The sequence below is a fragment of the Hyla sarda genome, chromosome 6 (assembly GCF_029499605.1).
Source record: "Hyla sarda isolate aHylSar1 chromosome 6, aHylSar1.hap1, whole genome shotgun sequence".
NCBI lineage: Eukaryota > Metazoa > Chordata > Amphibia > Anura > Hylidae > Hyla > Hyla sarda.
Window position 1 is genome coordinate 261032560 of NC_079194.1, and position 19131 is coordinate 261051690.

At 43.1% G+C, this 19131-nt stretch overlaps 2 protein-coding genes across 15 annotated transcripts in view; one reads left to right on the forward strand and one right to left on the reverse strand.

Annotated features, from left to right (window-relative positions):
* LMNTD2 (lamin tail domain containing 2) overlaps window positions 1-19131 on the reverse strand; it is a 223700-nt gene that overhangs the window by 93377 nt on the left and 111192 nt on the right. The window contains exon 1 of one of the 11 annotated variants that reach the window (XM_056527115.1): window positions 3714-4138. The exons of 8 other annotated variants lie outside the window; for them this stretch is intronic. In XM_056527115.1, coding sequence (XP_056383090.1) covers window positions 3714-3796 — 83 coding nt within the window. In that variant the 5' untranslated portion in view covers window positions 3797-4138. Of the gene's footprint in view, window positions 1-3713; window positions 4139-19131 lie in introns of those variants that run through there. 2 more of the 11 variants (XM_056527111.1, XM_056527118.1) reach the window with 2 other exon arrangements.
* Window positions 1-19131, forward strand: part of RASSF7 (Ras association domain family member 7) — a 232830-nt gene that overhangs the window by 30186 nt on the left and 183513 nt on the right. The window contains exons 1-3 of one of the 4 annotated variants that reach the window (XM_056527104.1): window positions 4740-5452; window positions 5568-5681; window positions 6953-7368. The gene's annotated coding sequence lies outside the window, so the exon portion shown is untranslated. Of the gene's footprint in view, window positions 1-4739; window positions 5682-6952; window positions 7369-19131 lie in introns of those variants that run through there. The other 3 variants (XM_056527105.1, XM_056527106.1, XM_056527103.1) reach the window with 3 other exon arrangements.

A 19131-nucleotide genomic window follows, 5' to 3' on the forward strand; every position in this document is an offset into this window, starting at 1 on the left:
CATTAATGGCAAAGGTTTGAACTTGTTATCAGTATAAAAGACACCTGTCCACAACCTCAAACAGTTACACTCCAAACTCCACTATGGCCAAGACCAAAGAGCTGTCAAATTACAACAGAAACAAAATTGTAGACCTGCACCAGGCTAAGAAGACTGAATCTGCAACAGGCAAGCAGCTTGGTGTGAAGAAATCAACTGTGGGAGCAATTATTAGAAAATGGAAGATATACAAGACCACTGATAATCCATGCAAGATCTCACCCTGTGATGTCAAAAAAAAAACAGAAGCACACAGGCGGACCTAGTGAATGACCTGCAGAGAGCTGGGACCAAAGTAACAAAGGCTATCATCAGTAACACGCTACACCGCTAGGGACTCAAATCATGCAGTGCCAGACATGTTCCCCTGCTTAACCTCTTAAGGACCTAGGGTGTACAGGTACGCCCTTGGTCCTGCTCTCCTGATATAACGCGGGGTTACACAGTAACCCCGCGTCATATCGCGGCGGGCCCGGCGTCATAGTGAAGCCGGGACCCGCCTCTAATAGCGCGCAGCGCGGATCGCGGCGCCGCGCTCTATTAACCCTTTAGCCGCGCGCTCAGAGCTGAGCCGCGTGGCTAAAAGTGAAACCGAAAGTGGCCGGCTAGCTCAGTCGGGCTGTTCGGGATAGCCGCGGCTAATCGCGGCATCCCGAACAGCTGACAGGACAGCGGGAGGGCCTACCTTCCTCCTCGCTGTCCGATCGCCGAATGACTGCTCAGTGCCTGAGATCCAGGCCTGAGCAGTCATGCGGCAGAATCGTTGATCACTGGTTTCTTATGAGAAACCAGTGATCAGCATAGAAGATCAGTGTGTGCAGTGTTATAGGTCCTATGGGACCTATAACACTGCAAAAAAAAAGTGAAAAAAAAAAGTGAATAAAGATCATTTAACTCCTCCCCTATTAAAAGTTTGAATCACCCCCCTTTTCCAATAAAAAAAAACACAGTGTAAATAAAAATAAACATATGTGGTATCACCGCGTGCGGAAATGTCCGAATTATAAAAATATATCATTAATTAAACTGCTCGGTCAATGGCGTGCGCGCAAAAAAATCCAAAGTCCAAAATAGTGCATTTTTGGTCACTTTTTATATCTTTTAAAAATGAATAAAAAGCGATCAATAAGTCCTATCAATGCAAAAATGGTACCGTTAAAAACTTCAGATCACGGCGCAAAAAATGAGCCCTCATACCGCCCCATACACGGAAAAATAAAAAAGTTATAGGGGTCAGAAGATGACAATTTTAAACATATTAATTTTCCTGCATGTAGTTATGATTTTTTCCAGAAGTTCAACAAAATCAAACCTATATAAGTAGGGGATCATTTTAACCGTATGGACCTACAGAATAAAGATAAGGTGTCATTTTTACCGAAAAATGTACTACGTAGAAACGGAAGCCCCCAAAAGTTACAAAACTGCGTTTTTTTTTTTTTTCAATTTTGTCACACAATGATTTTTTTTTCCGTTTCACCGTAAATTTTTGGGCAAAATGACTGACGTCATTACAAAGTAGAATTGGTGGCGCAAAAAATAAGCCATCATATGGATTTTTAGGTGCAAAATTGAAAGAGTTATGATTTTTTAAAGGCAAGGAGCAAAAAACGAAAATGCAAAAACGGAAAAATCCCCGGTCCTTAAGGGGTTAAGCCAGTACATGTCTGGGCCCATCTGAAGTTTGCTAGAGAGCATTTGGATGATCCATAAGAAGATTGGGAGAATGTCATATGGTCAGATGAAAGCAAAGTATAACTTTTTGGTAAAAACTTAACTCGAGAACTAAAGGTTGCTGAGTTGCAAACAAAGAACACCATACCTACTGTGAAACATGGGGTGGAAACATCATGCTTTGGGGCTGTTTTTCCGCTAAGGGACAAGGATGACTGATCCGTGTAAAAGAAAGAATGAATGGGGCCATGTATTGAGAGATTTTGAGTGAAAACCTCCTTCCATCAGTAAGGGCATTGAAGATGAAACGTGGCTGGGACTTTCCGCATGACAGTGATTCCAAACACACCGCCCGGGCAATGTAAGTGGCTTCGTAAAAAGCATTTCAAGGTCCTGGAGTGGCCTAGCCAGTCTCCAGATGTCAACCCCATAAAAAACCTTTGGAGGGAGTTAAAAGTTCATGTTGCCCAGCGACAGCCCCAAAACATCACTGCTCTAGAGGAGATCTGCATGGAGGAATGGGCCAAAATACCAGCAACAGTGTGTGAAAACCTTGTGAAGACTTACAGAAAACATTTGACCTCTGTCATTGGCAACAAAGGGTATATAACTAAGTATTGAGATGAACTTTTGTTATTGACCAAATACTTATTTTCCAAATAAATTCTTTAAAAATCAGACAATGTGATTTCATGGATTTCTTTTTCCTCATTATGTCTCTCATAGTTGAGGTATACCTATGATGAAAATTACAGGCCTCTCATCTTTTTAAGTGGGAGAACTTGCACAATTAGTGGCTGACTAAATACTTTTTTGCCCCACTGTAACTATATGGCAAACAGATGCATACATGCGGTCTCGTTTTTCTCTGTAGACAGAATGAACAGTAGTAACACCATCTAATATGAAGCTTTTGGCAATGAGCATTGATTCTAAATGTGGTGCCACTAGATAACAGACTTTGGTGTAGTTACTCTTTAAAGAAAACTGGTTGACCATTCATGCCGCCTGCACACAGGGAAGCACAATATAGCAACAAACACTCTGTTTCCAGCAGTCTGTTGCTTGTACAAAATGTTTTAGTCAGAAGAGAAAATAGGTGACAAAGAACTCCTCTACAGGGAATAAACTATTTGAGGGCTTCTAGAGGAGAAAGTCTGTTCAGATATCTACACCACAGTAAGTCAACCTGTGTAGGCCCTTTACAGTAGAGAATTAGCTTTTTAAACTGTTAACTCATGCTCCTAGAGGGCCAGCCATCACATGTGTTATCTTCCTGATATCCTTATATTGTCCGCTGCCTGTTTTTTTTTTACTCTGCTTCTGCGTAACCCCTGTGTATCATACTGAATCTTCTCTTTCCCATCTAGATTGCTGACCCTGAACATGTGCCACCTGCTTGATCCTCTTGCCTGTATCTGTCTATGCTACCTTTCTAAAAACAGAGAGATCAGTCCTCAGTGTCTCACCCACTTCTGTGAGTGTGTGATGGATATCTGATATAAATGATAAAGCCAGTTGCAATTTATGTAATATTTAATATACGATATTAAAATAGTAATATAAGATTTCTCTAAAAGTTGCGCCTCCGCAGGGCCCTTGCGGTAAATAGGCTCACTTAACAGAATATGTTAATACAATTCTTTATCGAAATAATAATCAAATATATTACTGCGGTTCACCCTGTGGACAAGTTATTAAATAAATATAAAAATCATACACAAAAACCTGCAAAGAAAATACATAAAAATAAACCTATGAAGGATAATAATATTGCCAAAAAATATAAAGTCCTGTATTGAGATATCCTGTAAAAATAAAGTCCTGAAAAAAATAATAATAATGAAATGCAAAATCCAATTATATTGATTCTTATTGTTTCCAATCCTGTAAATAAATAATATGTCTGTTTTTGGTGCAATAATATTAATCCCAGCAGACACTGTATCTTTAAGTTGAGAATCCTGTTTAGAAGAAATTTGGCACACTGTGCCACTCACCGCCCTTTGGTCAGATGTTCACAGGGTCTTGATGTTAAAACTCCACGGGATGGTGACTTTTCGACTGGAGGTGGCGACAACATGTAATGGACTCAAGCCTCTTCTCACAGTCTTATACCGCTGCCAACAGATGGTAACAATGCTCGCTTCGGCGTGAAGATGGATACCGCCTGATGAAAGCGGCGTGTAGAGGTAGCGGCGTGTTATGAAATCGGTTAGCTGATTGCAGGTCAGCTGACCTCAGGTGCACTCGATCCCGGTATGTCCCGCAAGTTGGAGTTTGCCCTGGCTTCGGACGGGAGGTTGCAGAGTGGCCAGGAGGACGTAGCTGTTAAGTCCAGTATCTGGCGCTGGATCACAGGATCATAGGATCACAGTTGGCTGCTGATGGATCACAAAGAGGTCTGCTGGTAGTTATAGTCCTTCTAATAATGAAAGTTATAGTCCTTGATTATTCAATGTCCCGGACAATAATAGACATGGACGGACAATAGTTCCGATCTGGTCTCTTTATATGGCAAAATAAAAATAACAATAAAATAAAATACAAACGCAGGTGAACCGCATCAGATGTGAACTTGCAGCAATACCAAACGTGTTTCGGGGTATCTATGGATAGTGTCCTGACCCCTTCCTCAATGGTGCATACAAAGAGCTGATTGCCTTGCACTATAACTGGCTTTTTATACTGATAAATTTATACGCTGATCCTACAAAAATATGGTCTGGATCTATATGATCCAATGTCTAAAATGGGAAACAGGAATCCATTAACCAAGAGTCCAATATGAATACAGGTTAATGATTTTAAATATATTTATCAAAAAATATCAATAGAAAATCATATCTAATTATTTAGTATTGTCAGAGAGAAAAAATGTGAATGAGTGCATAGAGATAAAAAATCCAAAATAAAGATAAAAATGAAAATAAAAATGAGAATAAAAATGAAAATAAAAAGTAAAAAAATAAAATGAAAAATAAAATAGAAATAAAAATAAAATAAAAGTAAAAATGAAAATAAAAATATAATAAAAATAAAATAAAATATATACGGTATATGAAAGAAGGATGGTCTAGGGTAGGGATAGGAATCGCATTGAGATGTATCATAACAGGGCGATTCCTCAATGGGAGACCCGTCCCTCTAGAAACCCAAATATTTCTAGACTTGCATTTAACCCCTTCAGTTCCATACTTTCAAATTCATAGATCCTCTGTGTTTCTATCTTCGACATCCTCGACAGATAGCTCCCACCCCGCCAATCTGCCTTCAGTCTGAATACCAACAAATGTCAGACTAGCCGTTATGTATTATGTACCTGTGTAAAGTGTAAGGATAGAGGGTGTTTCAGAAACCCTTTTTTTAATATTATTTATGTGTTCCGCTATCCTTACTTTCAATAATCGTTTTTTTCTTCCCACATATTGTCTTACACCCACATTCCAGTACATAAATGACCCCCTTTGAACTGATATAAGCTCATTAATTTCCCATTTAAACGAGCCAGAGGTCGAGCCTCAATGGAAGAAACCTTTTGTGGTTAACCAGGTAGATGAAATTGTTCTCCCATTTGTTTTTTTCACTGTAGGTGCTACCGCTATATCAAGATTTGGGGTTTTAGTGTATACTATCAAAGGTCTGTCTGGTAGTATATTCCCTATTAATTTATCCTGCTTAATTAGATGCCAGTGTCTAGAAAAAATCTTTTCAACCTGTTTGTATTCTTTATTGAAAGGTAATATAATTTTTGTCTGTTGTCCCTCCATTTTAATTTTATTTTCTCTGGGTTCAAAAAAGGTGTTTCTGTCCATCCTACTAACATATTCTAATGATTTTTTGATTGTCTATAGAGGGTATTCTTTCTCTAAGAATTGTGCTGTTAATGTCTGTTAATTGGACTTCCTCCGTACAATTACGCTTTAACCGTCTAAATTGTCCAGTGGGAACATTAATCAACCACCGAGGTAAGTGACAACTACTAAATTTAATGAAGCTATTTTTAGCTGTAGGTTTCACAAATGTTTTACAGTTAAGGCGATTTAATACAGGAAATATCTCAGTATCTAAAAACTCAATTTTTACTTGGCTGACAGTAGATGTTAATTTAAGATTATATTCGTTGGAGTTGAGATGACTGATGAAGGAATCGAGGTCCACCCTGGGGCCCTTCCAAATTAAAATAATATCATCTATATAACGTTGCCATAGCACCAGGTTCGCACCGAGGATAGGCCATAGCACCAGCTGCCATAAATAAATTGGCATAACTCGGCGCGAACCTGGTACCCATGGCCGTACCCTTTTGCTGTAAATAATATTCATGATTAAAGTAAAAATAATTGTGTTCCATAGTTAGTAAGTACGGTCGAAAAAAGACATATGTCCATCAAGTTCAACCAGGGAATTAAAGGGTAGGGGTGTGGCGCGATATTGGGGAAGGGATGGGATTTTATATTTCTTCATAAGCATTAATGTTATTTTGTTCCAGGAATGTATTTAATCCTGTTTTAAAGCTGTTAATTGTTCCTGCTGTGACCAGTTCCTGAGGTAGACTGTTCCATAAGTTCACAGTTCTCATGTTAAAGAAGGCGTGTCGCCCCTTGAGACTAAACTTTTTCTTCTCCAGACGGAGGGAGTGCCCCCTCGTCCTTTGGGGGGGGGTTTAACCTGGAACAGTTTTTCTCCATATTTTTTGTATGGGCCATTAATATACTTATATACATTTATCATATCCCCCCTTAAACGTCTCTTCTCAAGACTAAACAATTGTAACTCCTTTAATCGCTCCTCATAGCTAAGATGTTCCATGACCCATATTAGTTTAGTCGCGCGTCTCTGCACCCTTTCCAGCTCCACAGTGTCCCTTTTATGAACAGGTGACCAAAACTGAACAGCATATTCCAGGTGAGGCCGTACCAATGCTTTATAAAGGGGGAGTATTATGTCCCTGTCCCTTGAGTCCATGCCTCTTTTGATACATGACAATATCCTGCTGGCTTTGGAAGCAGCAGCCTGACATTGCATGCTATTCAGTAGTCTGTGATCCACAAGTACACCCAGATCCTTCTCTACCAGTGACTCTGCCAGTTTAATCCCCACTAAATAAATGTGTCAAAATAAATTCAATAGAATCCAAAATATAATATGTAAAGAGACCAGATCGGAACTATTGTCCGTTCATGTCAATTATTGTCCGGGACATTGAATAATCAAGGACTATAACTTTCATTATTAGAAGGACTATAACTACCAGCAGACCTCTTTGTGATCCATCAGCAGCCAACTGTGATCCTGTGATCCAGCGCCAGATACTGGACTTAACAGCTACGTCCTCCTGGCCACTCTGCAACCTCCCGTCCGAAGCCAGGGCAAACTCCAACTTGCGGGACATACCGGGATCGAGTGCACCTGAGGTCAGCTGACCTGCAATCAGCTAACCGATTTCTTCACACGCCACTACCTCTACACGCCGCTTACATCGGGCGGTATCCATCTTCACGCCGAAGCGAGCATTGTTGCCATCTGTTGGCAGCGGTATCAGACTGTGAGAAGAGGCTTGACTCCATTACTGGTTGTCGCCACCTCAAGTTGAAAAGTCATCATCCCGTGGAGTTTTAACATCAAGACCAGTGAACATCTGACCAAAAGGCGGTGAGTGGCAGAGTGTCCCAAATTTTTTCTAAACAGGATTCTCAACTTAAAGATACAGTGTCTGCTGGGATTAATATTACTGCACCAAAAATGGACATATCATTTATTTACAGGATTGGAAACAATAGGAATCAATATAATTGGATTTTGCATTTCATTATTATTATTTTTTTCAGGACTTTATTTTTACAGGATATCTCAATACAGGACTTTATATTTTTGGCAATATTATTATCCTTCATAGGTTTATTTTTATGTATTTTCTTTGCACATTTCTTTGCAGGTTTTTGTGTATGATTTTTATATTTATTTAACCGCAGTAATATATTTGATTATTATTTCGATAAAGAATTAACATATTCTCTTAAGTGAGCCTATTTACCGCAAGGGCCCTGCGGAGGCGCAACTTTTAGAGAAATTTTATATTACTATTTTAATATCGTATATTAAATATTACATAAATTGCAACTGGCTTTATCATTTATACCAGATATCCATCACACACTCACAGAAGTGGGTGAGACACTGAGGACTGATCTCTCTGTTTTTATTTATTTTTCCATTATATTCCTTGAGTAAAGGAATTCAGTTAACCTCGTGTCCCTTCAGTGTGAGCTCCATATACCCCCTTTTTTCATCTCGTTATGCTACCTTTCTGCCTGTCCATGCCAGGGACCTTTACCTGTTTTTGCCTGTCTTGGGCCAGAAGTTACCCACAGTGGGACCACTCATGGGAAGCAGCTTTGTACCATCTTTTAGCTAAGTTCAGCTTCCACATTCTAAAGTAGAATAGAGAGTGGGTCAAAAGGTCATATTCACTGGTCATATGGTCCCAGCAAAATCAGGATGTTTAGTTGACATTCATCTAATACTGTATATATGGTCAAATATCGGGTCATTCTTTTATGTCAAGTTGGGAAAATTCTATTCATCCATGTCTGCTGCTAGAGGAGTAATAAACATGACCTATCACCTTAGTTTATTTGTATACATATTGTTGATGATGATACAGCTTTATATGATTATTCATATACAGTACTAATATTTATTAATTGCCATGCCCTGACACACATTTTTAAAGGGAACTGAGGCACTAAAACTACATGTCATGTAGTGTTATTAAACGTGACCAGCTATTTAAAAACAGTAATGCTAGCAAGGATGTATGGTATACTCATAATAAATATTATCAGTCATACATGCAAGCTCCGTACAATAATCCTTTAGAGCAAGTTAAGGCATGTAATATTATATATATATATATATATATATATATATATATATATATATATATCTCAACATAACCCTTGCAGTAACTTTATATTTTAAAGTGTGTTGTAAAGGTTTATTTTCAGCTCAAACATATGGATATACAATGAATGCCTAAAAGACGGGGCACCATGGCACCATTTTTGGGACCACCCATCTCTAAGATCGAGGGCTCTAGCTTTCATAATATTAGGGGACACAAATCACCAGGTCCAGTTGGTATTCACCCCCTGCATTCTTAGGGAGTATTTTAATAGACAGACCTCTATTTCTAATTTTCAAGAACTCTATAGTGACAGGATTTGTTTTTCTGGACTGGCACATAGCAAATGTGGTGCCTATATTCAAAAAGGGCCAAAAGGTTACTTCAGGAATTATGGGTTAGTTTAACCTCAGTTTTGAGTTTTTTTTTTAAGTGTTGCTATTATGGATGACTCCATATCAGCATGAGTTTATGAGGGATCGGTCCTGTCAAACTAACCTGATCAGCTTTTTAGAGGAGGTGAGCTCCTGACTGGACCAGGGGGGAATCACTGGGTGTCACATACCTTCATTTTTCCAAAGCATTTGTCCCACATAAATGGTTGGTATATAAAATGAGAATGCTTGGTCAGGAGTAAAATGTGTGTAAGTGGATAAATGGATCTGGATAAGTTGGAGGCTTGGGCTTGGAAGTGGCAGATGAGGTTCAACACTGATAAATGTAAGGTTATGCAGATGGGGAAGAAAAATCCAGGCTGGGATTATGTATAAGATAAGAAAAACATTGGGGACTACATGAAAAAGGACTTTTAGTCAACAGTAAATTTACCTGTAGTGACCAGTGTCAGACAGCTGCCGCCAAGGCAAATAAAAACTATTCTACCACTGTACAAATCACTAGTACGACCCAGGGGCGTATCCAAAGTCTATTCTCGGGAGGGGCACTTTTATAATATTTTGTCTTAGTGGACAGAAAATAAGGTGTTGTTTATGGTAATTGCATGTACGCAATGCTGCAAGATAAGTAGTGTCCCCCAGGTAGGTAGTACCCCTTGTAGGTAATGCCCCCAGTAGGTAGTGGCCCCTAGTAGGTCATGTCCCCCAGGCAGGTATTCATGCCCCCTGTAGGTAAATCATCCAGATAGCTGTCCCCTGTATGAAAACTCCCATATAAGCTGTAACACTCACATTTCTGAAGACAGGAACACAGGAACTCTGGTGTATGTGGATCCGCTGGACCTGTGTGGCAGATGACTCGGACCGTGCCAGGGAGCGGAGTCTAAGGTACCGCTGGTCTTCACCAGAGCCCGCCGCAAAGCAGGATGGGCTTGTTGCTGCAGGCAACAGCCAGGTCGTAACCCCCAGCAATGGCTCGACCACACCGGCGGCTGAGGAGATGCGAAGCACAGAAGGGATGAGACAACTCGTAGTCAGGATAGCTGTAGGTTAGGGCAGGCAGCACAGTAGCGTAGTCGGGACGTAGCAGAAGTTCCGTAGGCTGGCGGCAGAGAAGCAAGGTCAAGGTCACAAGAGCAGGAGATCTGGTACACGGCAAGGCAAAACAAAGGAACGATTTCTCTAGGGCACAAGGCAACAAATATCCGGCAGAGAACTGAGGAGGGTGGAGGAATTTATCAACAAGACACAGGTGGTTACACTAATGAGCGTACTGGCCCTTTAAATCTTAAAGCTGCGGCGCGTGCACGCCCTAAGGGACGGGGACACATGCGCCGGAGCAGAGAGGTGGAAGCAAAGGCAGGGGAAACACCCGGAGAGTGACAGACTGGGGCTCGCATGCGGGTGCGTCCCACAGTGCGAGTCCCAGCCCCGTCGGCAGCAGAAGGTAAGGGGACCATGCGCTCACGGCCAGCGTGTGAGGCCGGAGCGCATAGTGTAACAGTACCCCCCCCCCTTTGGTCTCCCCCTCCTTTTATGAGAGAGGAAACTCGTGAGAAGGTCACGGTCCAGGATATTCTCCTCAGGTTCCCAAGATCTCTCCTCAGGACCGTAACCCTCCCAGTCGACCAAAAAAAAATTGTTTACCTCTGACAGTTTTTTGCAGAAAGGATCTGCTTAACTTTGTAGACATCTGATGAGCCGGAGACAGGTGTTGGGGGAGGATTCTTCTGAGAAAACCGGTTTACAACAAGAGGCTTGAGGAGAGAGACATGGAAGGAATTGGGAATACGTAATTTAGCAGGTAGACGGAGTTTGTAGGAAACAAGATTGATCTTTTGTAGAATCTGGAAGGGACCAAGGTAGCGGGGACAGAGCTTGTAACAGGGGATCTTGAAGCGGATGTATTTGGATGAAAGCCACACCATCCGAAACAATATGTTGTGGAAGACCATGTAAACGAAAGACATGCGACAATAAGTACTTCGCCAGCTGTGGAGCAGAAGGAAGACTTGGTAGAGGAATGAAGTGAGCCATATTGGAAAACCGATCTACCACGACCCAGATGACAGTGTTATTATGAGAAGGTGGCAGATCGGTGATGAAATTCATGGCGATTTGGGACCAGGGAGTCTCTGGAATGGGTAAGGGCTGTAAGAGTCCTGCAGGTCTTTGCCGAGGAGTTTTGTCACGGGCACAAGTTACACAGGACCGAACAAAATCAGAAACATCACGTTCAAGTAGTGTCGGGAAATAAGAAGTAGGGTCTTGCGTATTCCAGGATGTCCTGCTGTCAAGGAAGAATGACCCCATTTCAAGACCTTGCGTCTCAATCTGGTGGGCACAAAGGATTTTCCCGGAGGAATTTGCTGAATCTCGGCAGGAGCGGCAGGAATCTAACGGTCAGGAGGAATAATGTGCCAAGGCATTGAGTCCAAACCAATGACTTCAGAGGACCTGGAGAGTGCATCAGCCCTGATCTTGTCTGCAGGACGGAAGTGAATGAAGAAGTTGAAACGGGAAAAGAACAGTGACCATCTTGCCTGTCGGGGGTTCAAATGCTGAGCAGATTGAAGGTATAGAAGATTCTTATGATCGGAGTAGATGCTGACCGGATGAGAAGAACCTTCCAGTAAATGACGCCATTCCTCCAAAGCTAGCTTAATAGCGAGGAGTTCACGATCTCCAATGGAGTAATTCCTCTCAGAAGGAGAGAAAGTCTTGGAGAAAAACCCACAAGTTACACTCTTGCCCTTGGCGTTTTTCTGTGTGAGGACGGCTCCCGCTCCAATAGATGAGGCATCAACCTCCAACGCAAAGGGCCTCTCTGGATCAGGTCTTGTAAGCACGGGAGCAGAGGCAGACTTTAAACGGGAGTAAGCCTCTTCAGCCTCTCGAGGCCAAGACTTAGGATTGGATGCTTTTTTAGTGAGAGCTACAATAGGAGCAACCAAGGATGAAAAATGTGGGATAAACTGACGATAATAGTTAGCGAATCCCAGAAAGCGTTGAATTGCACGTAGGCCCGAGGGACAAGGCCAATCCAAAAACTGCAGAAAACTTATCTGGATCCATCTGCAGGCCCTGATGAGAGACAATGTAGCCAAGAAACGGAAGACTAGACTTTTCGAACAGGCATTTCTCCAATTTGGCGTAGAGATGATTCTTCCGTAGTCTCTGAAGAACCAGACAAACATGAGCACGATGCTCCGCTAAGTTGGAAGAGAAGATCAGGATGTCATCAAGGTATACGACAACACAGGTGTAAAGAAGATCACGGAAGATATCATTAACGAATTCCTGGAAAACGGCTGGAGCATTGCAGAGACCAAATGGCATAACAAGATACTCAAAATGTCCGTCACGAGTATTGAAGGCTGTTTTCCATTCATCTCCCTTGCGGATACAAATGAGATTATACGCACCGCGTAAGTCCAGCTTGGAGAAGACCTTGGCACCGCGTAAACGGTCAAAAATTTCTGAGATAAGAGGTAAAGGGTAACGGTTCTTGACCGTGATTTTGTTACGTCCCCTTTAGTCAGTGCATGGACGGAGTGAGCCATCTTTCTTCCCTACAAAGAAGAAACCTGCTCCTGCAGGAGAAGAGGACTTACGGATAAATCCCTTTTGGAGATTCTCCTGGATATACTCAGCCATGGCTTTGGTCTCAGGAACTGAAAGAGGATATATCCTCCCACGAGGAGGAATGGTACCAGTCAGAAGATCAATAGGGCAGTCGTAAGGACAATGTGGAGGCAGAGACTCAGCCTGTTTCTTGCAGAAGACATCCGAGAAATCTTAGTAAGGTGGCGGCAGGCCAGGTAAAGGTGGAGGACGAGAAACAACTTTACGCAGAGCAGATTGGAGGCAAAAATTTTGACAGGATTGTCCCCAGCTAATTATTTCTCCAGTTCTCCAATCCAGTTGCGGGGAATGGCGTTGCAGCCAAGGAAGACCAAGAAGAATCTCAGAAGTACAGTGTGGCAGAACATAGAATTCAATCTTCTCTTTATGCGATACTCCCACTTGCATGACGAGAGATTCAGTACGGAAGTGAACCTTACAGTCCAGATTTTGTCCATTTACAGAGGAGATGAACAAGGGCTTGGCAAGCCGGGTAATGGGAAGATGATACTTGTGGACTAAAGCCGCATCAATAAAGTCACCTGCCGATCCGGAGTCCAAAAATGCTGTAGCTCTGAAGGAAGACTTGGCTGAAGCGAAGACTTGTACAGGAATAGTTAAGCGTGGAGAGGTAGTATTCACACCCAGGGATGCCTCTCCCACATACCCTAGGTGCGGACGAACAGTACAGTCCTTGAGAAAGTGCTCCGGGCTAGCACAGTACAAACACAAATTCTGGTTGCGTCGTCGTGACCTCTCCTGCTGCGTAAGACGAGGACGATCTCCTTGTATAACCTCTTTGGCAAGAGGCGCAAGAGACAAAAGAGGAGAACGTTGGGACACAGATGTCAGGCGGGCAGATTCCCTCTCAAAGCACAATTCCTCCTGTCTTTCGGCAAAACGCACATCAATGCGTGTGGCCAAGTGGATAAGTTCAGACAAAGAAGATGGAGGATCTCGTGCTGCAAGGGCATCTTTAATCCTGCTTGACAGTCCTTTTTTAAATGTGGCACACAAGGCCTCTTCATTCCAGGCAAGTTCAGAGGCTAGAATGCGGAACTGAACCGCGTAGTCACCAACGGTAGAATCTCCTTGATATAGATTCAGCAATGCCGTCTCAGCTGAAGAGGCACGTGCGGGTTCCTCAAAGACACTGCGAAATTCGGCCAAGAATGCAGACAAATTGGAGGATACTGGATCACCACGGTCCCAAAGGGGTGTAGCCCAAGCCAGGGCTTTTCCTGAAAGTAGACTAATGACAAAGGCCACCTTACTACGTTCAGTTGGAAACAGTTCAGACATGAGCTCCAAATGCATGGAGCACTGTGTAACAAAGCCTCTGCATGACTTGGAATCCCCATCATACTTGGAAGGCAAAGGCAGGTGCAGCTGGGAGCCAGGAGAGACTGCAGGAGCTGGAGGAGGGAGTGGGCCAGATTGTGGTACCTGCTGCTGTTGCAAGGCCAAAAGCTGTTGTATCATGGCTGCAAGTTGAGAAAATTGCTGCGCCTGTTAGGACAACTGCTGTGAGTGACGTATCACAACGGAGGAAAGATCCGCAACTTCAGGCAGGGGTTTCTCAGCGGGATCCATGGCCGGATCTTACTGTAACACTCACGTTTCTGAAGACAGGAACTCCGGTGTATGTGCATCCGCTGGACCTGTGTGGCAGATGACTCGGACCGCGCCAGGGAACGGAGTCTAAGGTGCCGCTGGTCTTCACCAGAGCCCGTCGCAAAGCAGGATGGGCTTGCTGCTGCAGGCGACGCCTAGGTTGTAACCCCCGGCAACAGCTCAACCACACAGGCGGCTGAGGAGATGCGAAGCACAGAAGGGATGAGACAACTCGTAGTCAGGATAGCTGTAGGTCAGGGCAGGCAGCACAGTAGCGTTGTCGGGATGTAGCAGAAGCTCAGTAGGCAGGCGGCAGAGAAGCAAGGTCACAAGAGCAGGAGATCTGGTACACGGCAAGGCAATACAAAGGAACGCTTTCTCTAGGGCACAAGGCAACAAAGATCCGGCAGAGAACTGAGGAGGAATTTATCAACAAGACACAGGTGGTTACACTAATGAGCGTACTGGCCCTTTAAATCTTAAAGCTCCTAAGGGACGGGGACACATGAGCCGAAGCAGAGAGGTGGAAGCAGAGGCAGGGGAAACACCCAGAGAGTGACGGACTGGGGCTCGCATGCGGATGCGTCCCACAGTGCGAGTCCCAGCCCCGTCGGCCAGCGTGTGAGGCCGGAGCGCATAGCGTAACATAAGCTATGTAGATAGTAGGTAACCCCCTATTAGCTTTGTAGTTAGTCCCCATATTAGCTAAGAGGGGATGTAGTAGATAGTCCCCCACATTAGGTAGGCAATAGTAAACATTCTCCCTGCCCCGCCCGACATACTTACCTCCTGCAGCTCTTCTTTCTTGTTCCCTGTCTGCTTTTTTTCAGGCCTCTTCTTTCCTCTTCCTCGGTGCTCTGGCATCTGAAGACGTCACTCATGTGCTGGAGCGCAGAGGAAGTTCTGGCCTCTTGTGAGTGATTGGCTGGATGAGTAGCCTAAAACAGTTTAAACAGTTTGCCCTGTAGCCCCCCCCCCCCCATGCGCCACTGGTATGACCACACATTTAATACTGTGTACAAGGAAAATAGAGAGAAGCTGGAGAGGGTTCAATGACATGACGGGCAACCAGAGTAATAAGGGGAATGGGAGAATTACAGTACCCAGAAAGATTATCAAAATTTGGGTTATTTAGTTTGGAAAAAAGATAATTAAGGGGCGACCAAATAACTGTACAAGTATATCAGGGGGCAATACTCTACCCTAACCTATTTATACCTATAACTGTATGTTTAACAAGGGGAATCTCCAAATCTAGAGGAAATAAGGTTCCTACACCAGCACAGACGGGTGTTCTTTACTGTAAGAGCAGTGATACTGTGGAACTCTCTTCCGGAGGAGGTGGTCATGGTGAACTCAGTAAAAGAGTTCAAAAGGGGCATGGATGCATTTCTGGAGAGTAATAACATTCCAGGTTATTGATACTAGACTTAAAGGGACAGAAGGTCGATCCAGGGATTTATTCTGATTACCGTATTTGGAGTCAGGAAGGAATTTTCCCTTAGTATGGGGTAAGTAGCCTCAGCCTCATAAGGTTTTTTTTCCCCCTCTGGATCAACACAGTAGGAATACAGTAGAGATATACAGTATCTCACATAAGTGACTACACCCCTCACATTTTTGTAAATATTTTATTATCTTTTTCTGTGACACTCTGCTACATGAGGTAGTGAGTGCGCAGCCTGTATAAAAGTGTTTAATGTTGTCGCCTCAAAATAAGTCAACACACAGCCATTAATGTCTAAACCTCGGCAACAAGAGTAAGTAAACCCCTAAGTGGAGATGTCCAGATTGGGCCATTTTCCCTCCAAGCATCATGTGACTTGATAGTGTTGCAAGGTCTCAGATGTGAATGGAGATGCAGCACAGTTATCAATACCATGTAGGGTTTCACAGGACAGGTTCCACTCAGAGCGGGCCTCTCCATGGTCGACCAAAGATGTTGAGAGAACATTCTCAGCATCATATGCATAGGTTGTCCTTGGGAAATCGATGTATGAGTTCTGCTACTCACTTATGTGAGATATAATTTATACCCATCCACTGATAGCATACCCTTGTCCGGGGGCACATGGGGAGCACAGAGGAAGCAGTCTCACTGGGGCCCTGGTGTATAAGGGGTCCCAAAGGCACCTCTGCCCCATAAGAAAACACCAGTATTATAAATGTCACACAAAAAGGCACAGGGCCCTGTTATAGATTTTGCATTGGGTCCCACAGCTACCCCTTTGCCCATATCAGCGATGTCACACAGTCACTTACCAATCCTCAATAGACACCTCAGAGGAGCGACTGAATCGGAGCAGCCCAGATCATCAGAGTCAGTCATTTACTCACAGGAGCATTATAAGGTATTTGCCAAAGCCTCTAGGCCCCTCTGCCCCTTACAAGTTCCTATCTTGCACCAAATAATGAAATATTCTACCAACAACACAGTCAAACTCAGGCATTTGATTTACAGATGGGGAGTGAGCCGTGCTGCACACTTCACCCAGCTGTAACCCACGAACGCAGCGGGTCTCAGTAGTGAGACCCGATGTGATCTGAACTTTTGACATGTCTGGACAACATATCAAAAGTTTAATCAAATGACAGTAATGCTTTAAGTACCTCACCTATAAACACTGTCTAACAGGAAAACTCTCCTTATTGCCTTTAACAGCCAGTTAGGGCTCAGCATCTTAAAGGTCCTGTCCAGTTTCTTGAATTGACAGTCATAATAGTGACCTCTATTTTCGGAGGTGGTAAAAATACTGCCCAAAAAGTACTTTGTGTGCCACTATACCATGCGTCATTGTGTGCCATATGTGGGAGATGTTGTTTAAGGATCCATAGGTGCATAATATTGCATCCAGTGGAGCTATGCCTCCTTTTCTTTCCTGTCATGTTGATACAGAAAGGGAAGTACAGTAATCCGTATGCACCTCTATGGGTGCGCAGTGCAATACAGGCAAAATTATCAGGAGTTTACTCCAAGTATGTAGCCTGACTGAACCTGTTCATTCATGTCATCATCCTATTCAAAGTCAAACTCTGAAATGTCTGTCTCTCTTAAATTCTATTTGCTAATCATGTGTGAGCGACATGTAGCACCTCATTTACAAGCAACAAAAAGCAACTTGTATCCAAGTGTTCTCTAAAAGAAAGAAGGAAATCCTTTCCTATGTTCCATCACCTTAAAGCCTCTGTGCGTGATAACATGTATTCTGCTTTGCTTTTTAAAGGTTCTTTCCACCTATCTGGCTTTAAATAGCATTAGTAAGAATCCATCCATACATTTTTCCTGCATAGAAGACCATCAGTGTCATTTTCCATTCTAGAAATTGGTATAGGGAGACCTTAGATGGGAACCTAGGCTCCTGCTGAAGAAATGCAGCAATCTAAACATCTGCCCTGCACTATTGCTCAAATTACTCCTTCTCATAAAGTCTTTCACACTGTAGTCTAGGCTTCTCGGTGTGAAATGGTGACATTCAAGGCATTGTAAAGTTGTCTTGTTGATGCAGTTATAAAGCTGGAGAGGGACGCAGGTGTCTGATGAAGCACCCTGTCCAGAGATGGTGGCTAGCAGAAACAACACTAGCAATTTTTCCCAGCAGGGAGGCACAAGATTATAATGGTTGTAAACAGACTAAGTTTTAAACACAACTTTTCAGGCTGTTGTCCCTTTTAGAGATGAGCGAACTTTTGAAAAATTCGATTCAGCCGATTTGCCGAATTTTTTCTCAGCGAATCTATATTAAAAACGGCTATTTCTGGCCTACAGAGAGCCTCAATAGGGGTGTAGAACACTTTGCTGTGTTCTAACACACATATGGGGGGACATGTATCATTATGCGTCTATTGTAGACACAGTTCTACACTTTAACACTCTTGTCTAATTTACACTCTTGCTCAGAATTTACTAAGGCTGTGCACTCCTAAATCTAAATCTTGTGCAAATATAGAAACGCGCCCCCCTCCTCGCTCTACCGTACACTCCTTCTCTACCTCACAGGAAAAGTGGACGTAGGGATTTTGTTCTACTGCTTTGAGGCCAGGATTCCATTGAGGTTTTTTGTCCATCAGAAAAAAAAAAACGCCAGAAAAACTGTCACAGCTTTTTCCTGTGTTTTGTCAGTTTTTCTTGCGTTTTTTACTTGCGTCTTTGCTGGTGTGTGGAAACCAAAAATGTACAAAATTTTTTTTTGTCTTCGAAAATTTAGATACGAGAATGTGGAGGGCTATGTCAGATTTGGTGGATTGCGACATGAACAGCATTTTTTTTAAATGTCAATAAAAGGGGGAGTGTTTTTTAAAAAAAAAAAATTTTTTTTCAATGTGTTGTGTTTTTTATAATTGAATTTTCAGGCTTATTAGTGGAAGTTGTCACATAGACGGAATCCATTACTATGTCAGGGCTTAGCGTTAGCACCAAAAACAGCAAGCGCTAACCTCCAATTATTACCCCGGTACCAATAGGCCCAGAGCGTCAAAAATGGCACTCCTGGGCCTAGGTGTTAACAGGCTGGCGTTATTTAGTTTGGGGAGGGCCGGTAACAATGGTCCTCGCCCACCCTGGTAACATCAGGCTGTTGCTGCTTGGTTGGTATCTGTCTGATACTGAAAAAATGAGGGAACTACACACTTTTTTAAATTTATTTATAAAAAAAAACGCATAGTGTTCCCCCTATGTTAAGTATCAGCCAGATACCAACCAAGCAGCAAAACCCTGACGTTACCAGGGTGGGCGAGGACCATTGTTACTGGCCCTCCCCAGCCTAAATAACGCCAGCCTGTTACCGCCTAGGCCCAGGAGCGCCATTTTTGACGCTCCTGGCCTGTTGGTACCGGCTCTTCCCGGCACCCCTGTAGCGGTCGGTACCGGGGTAATAATTG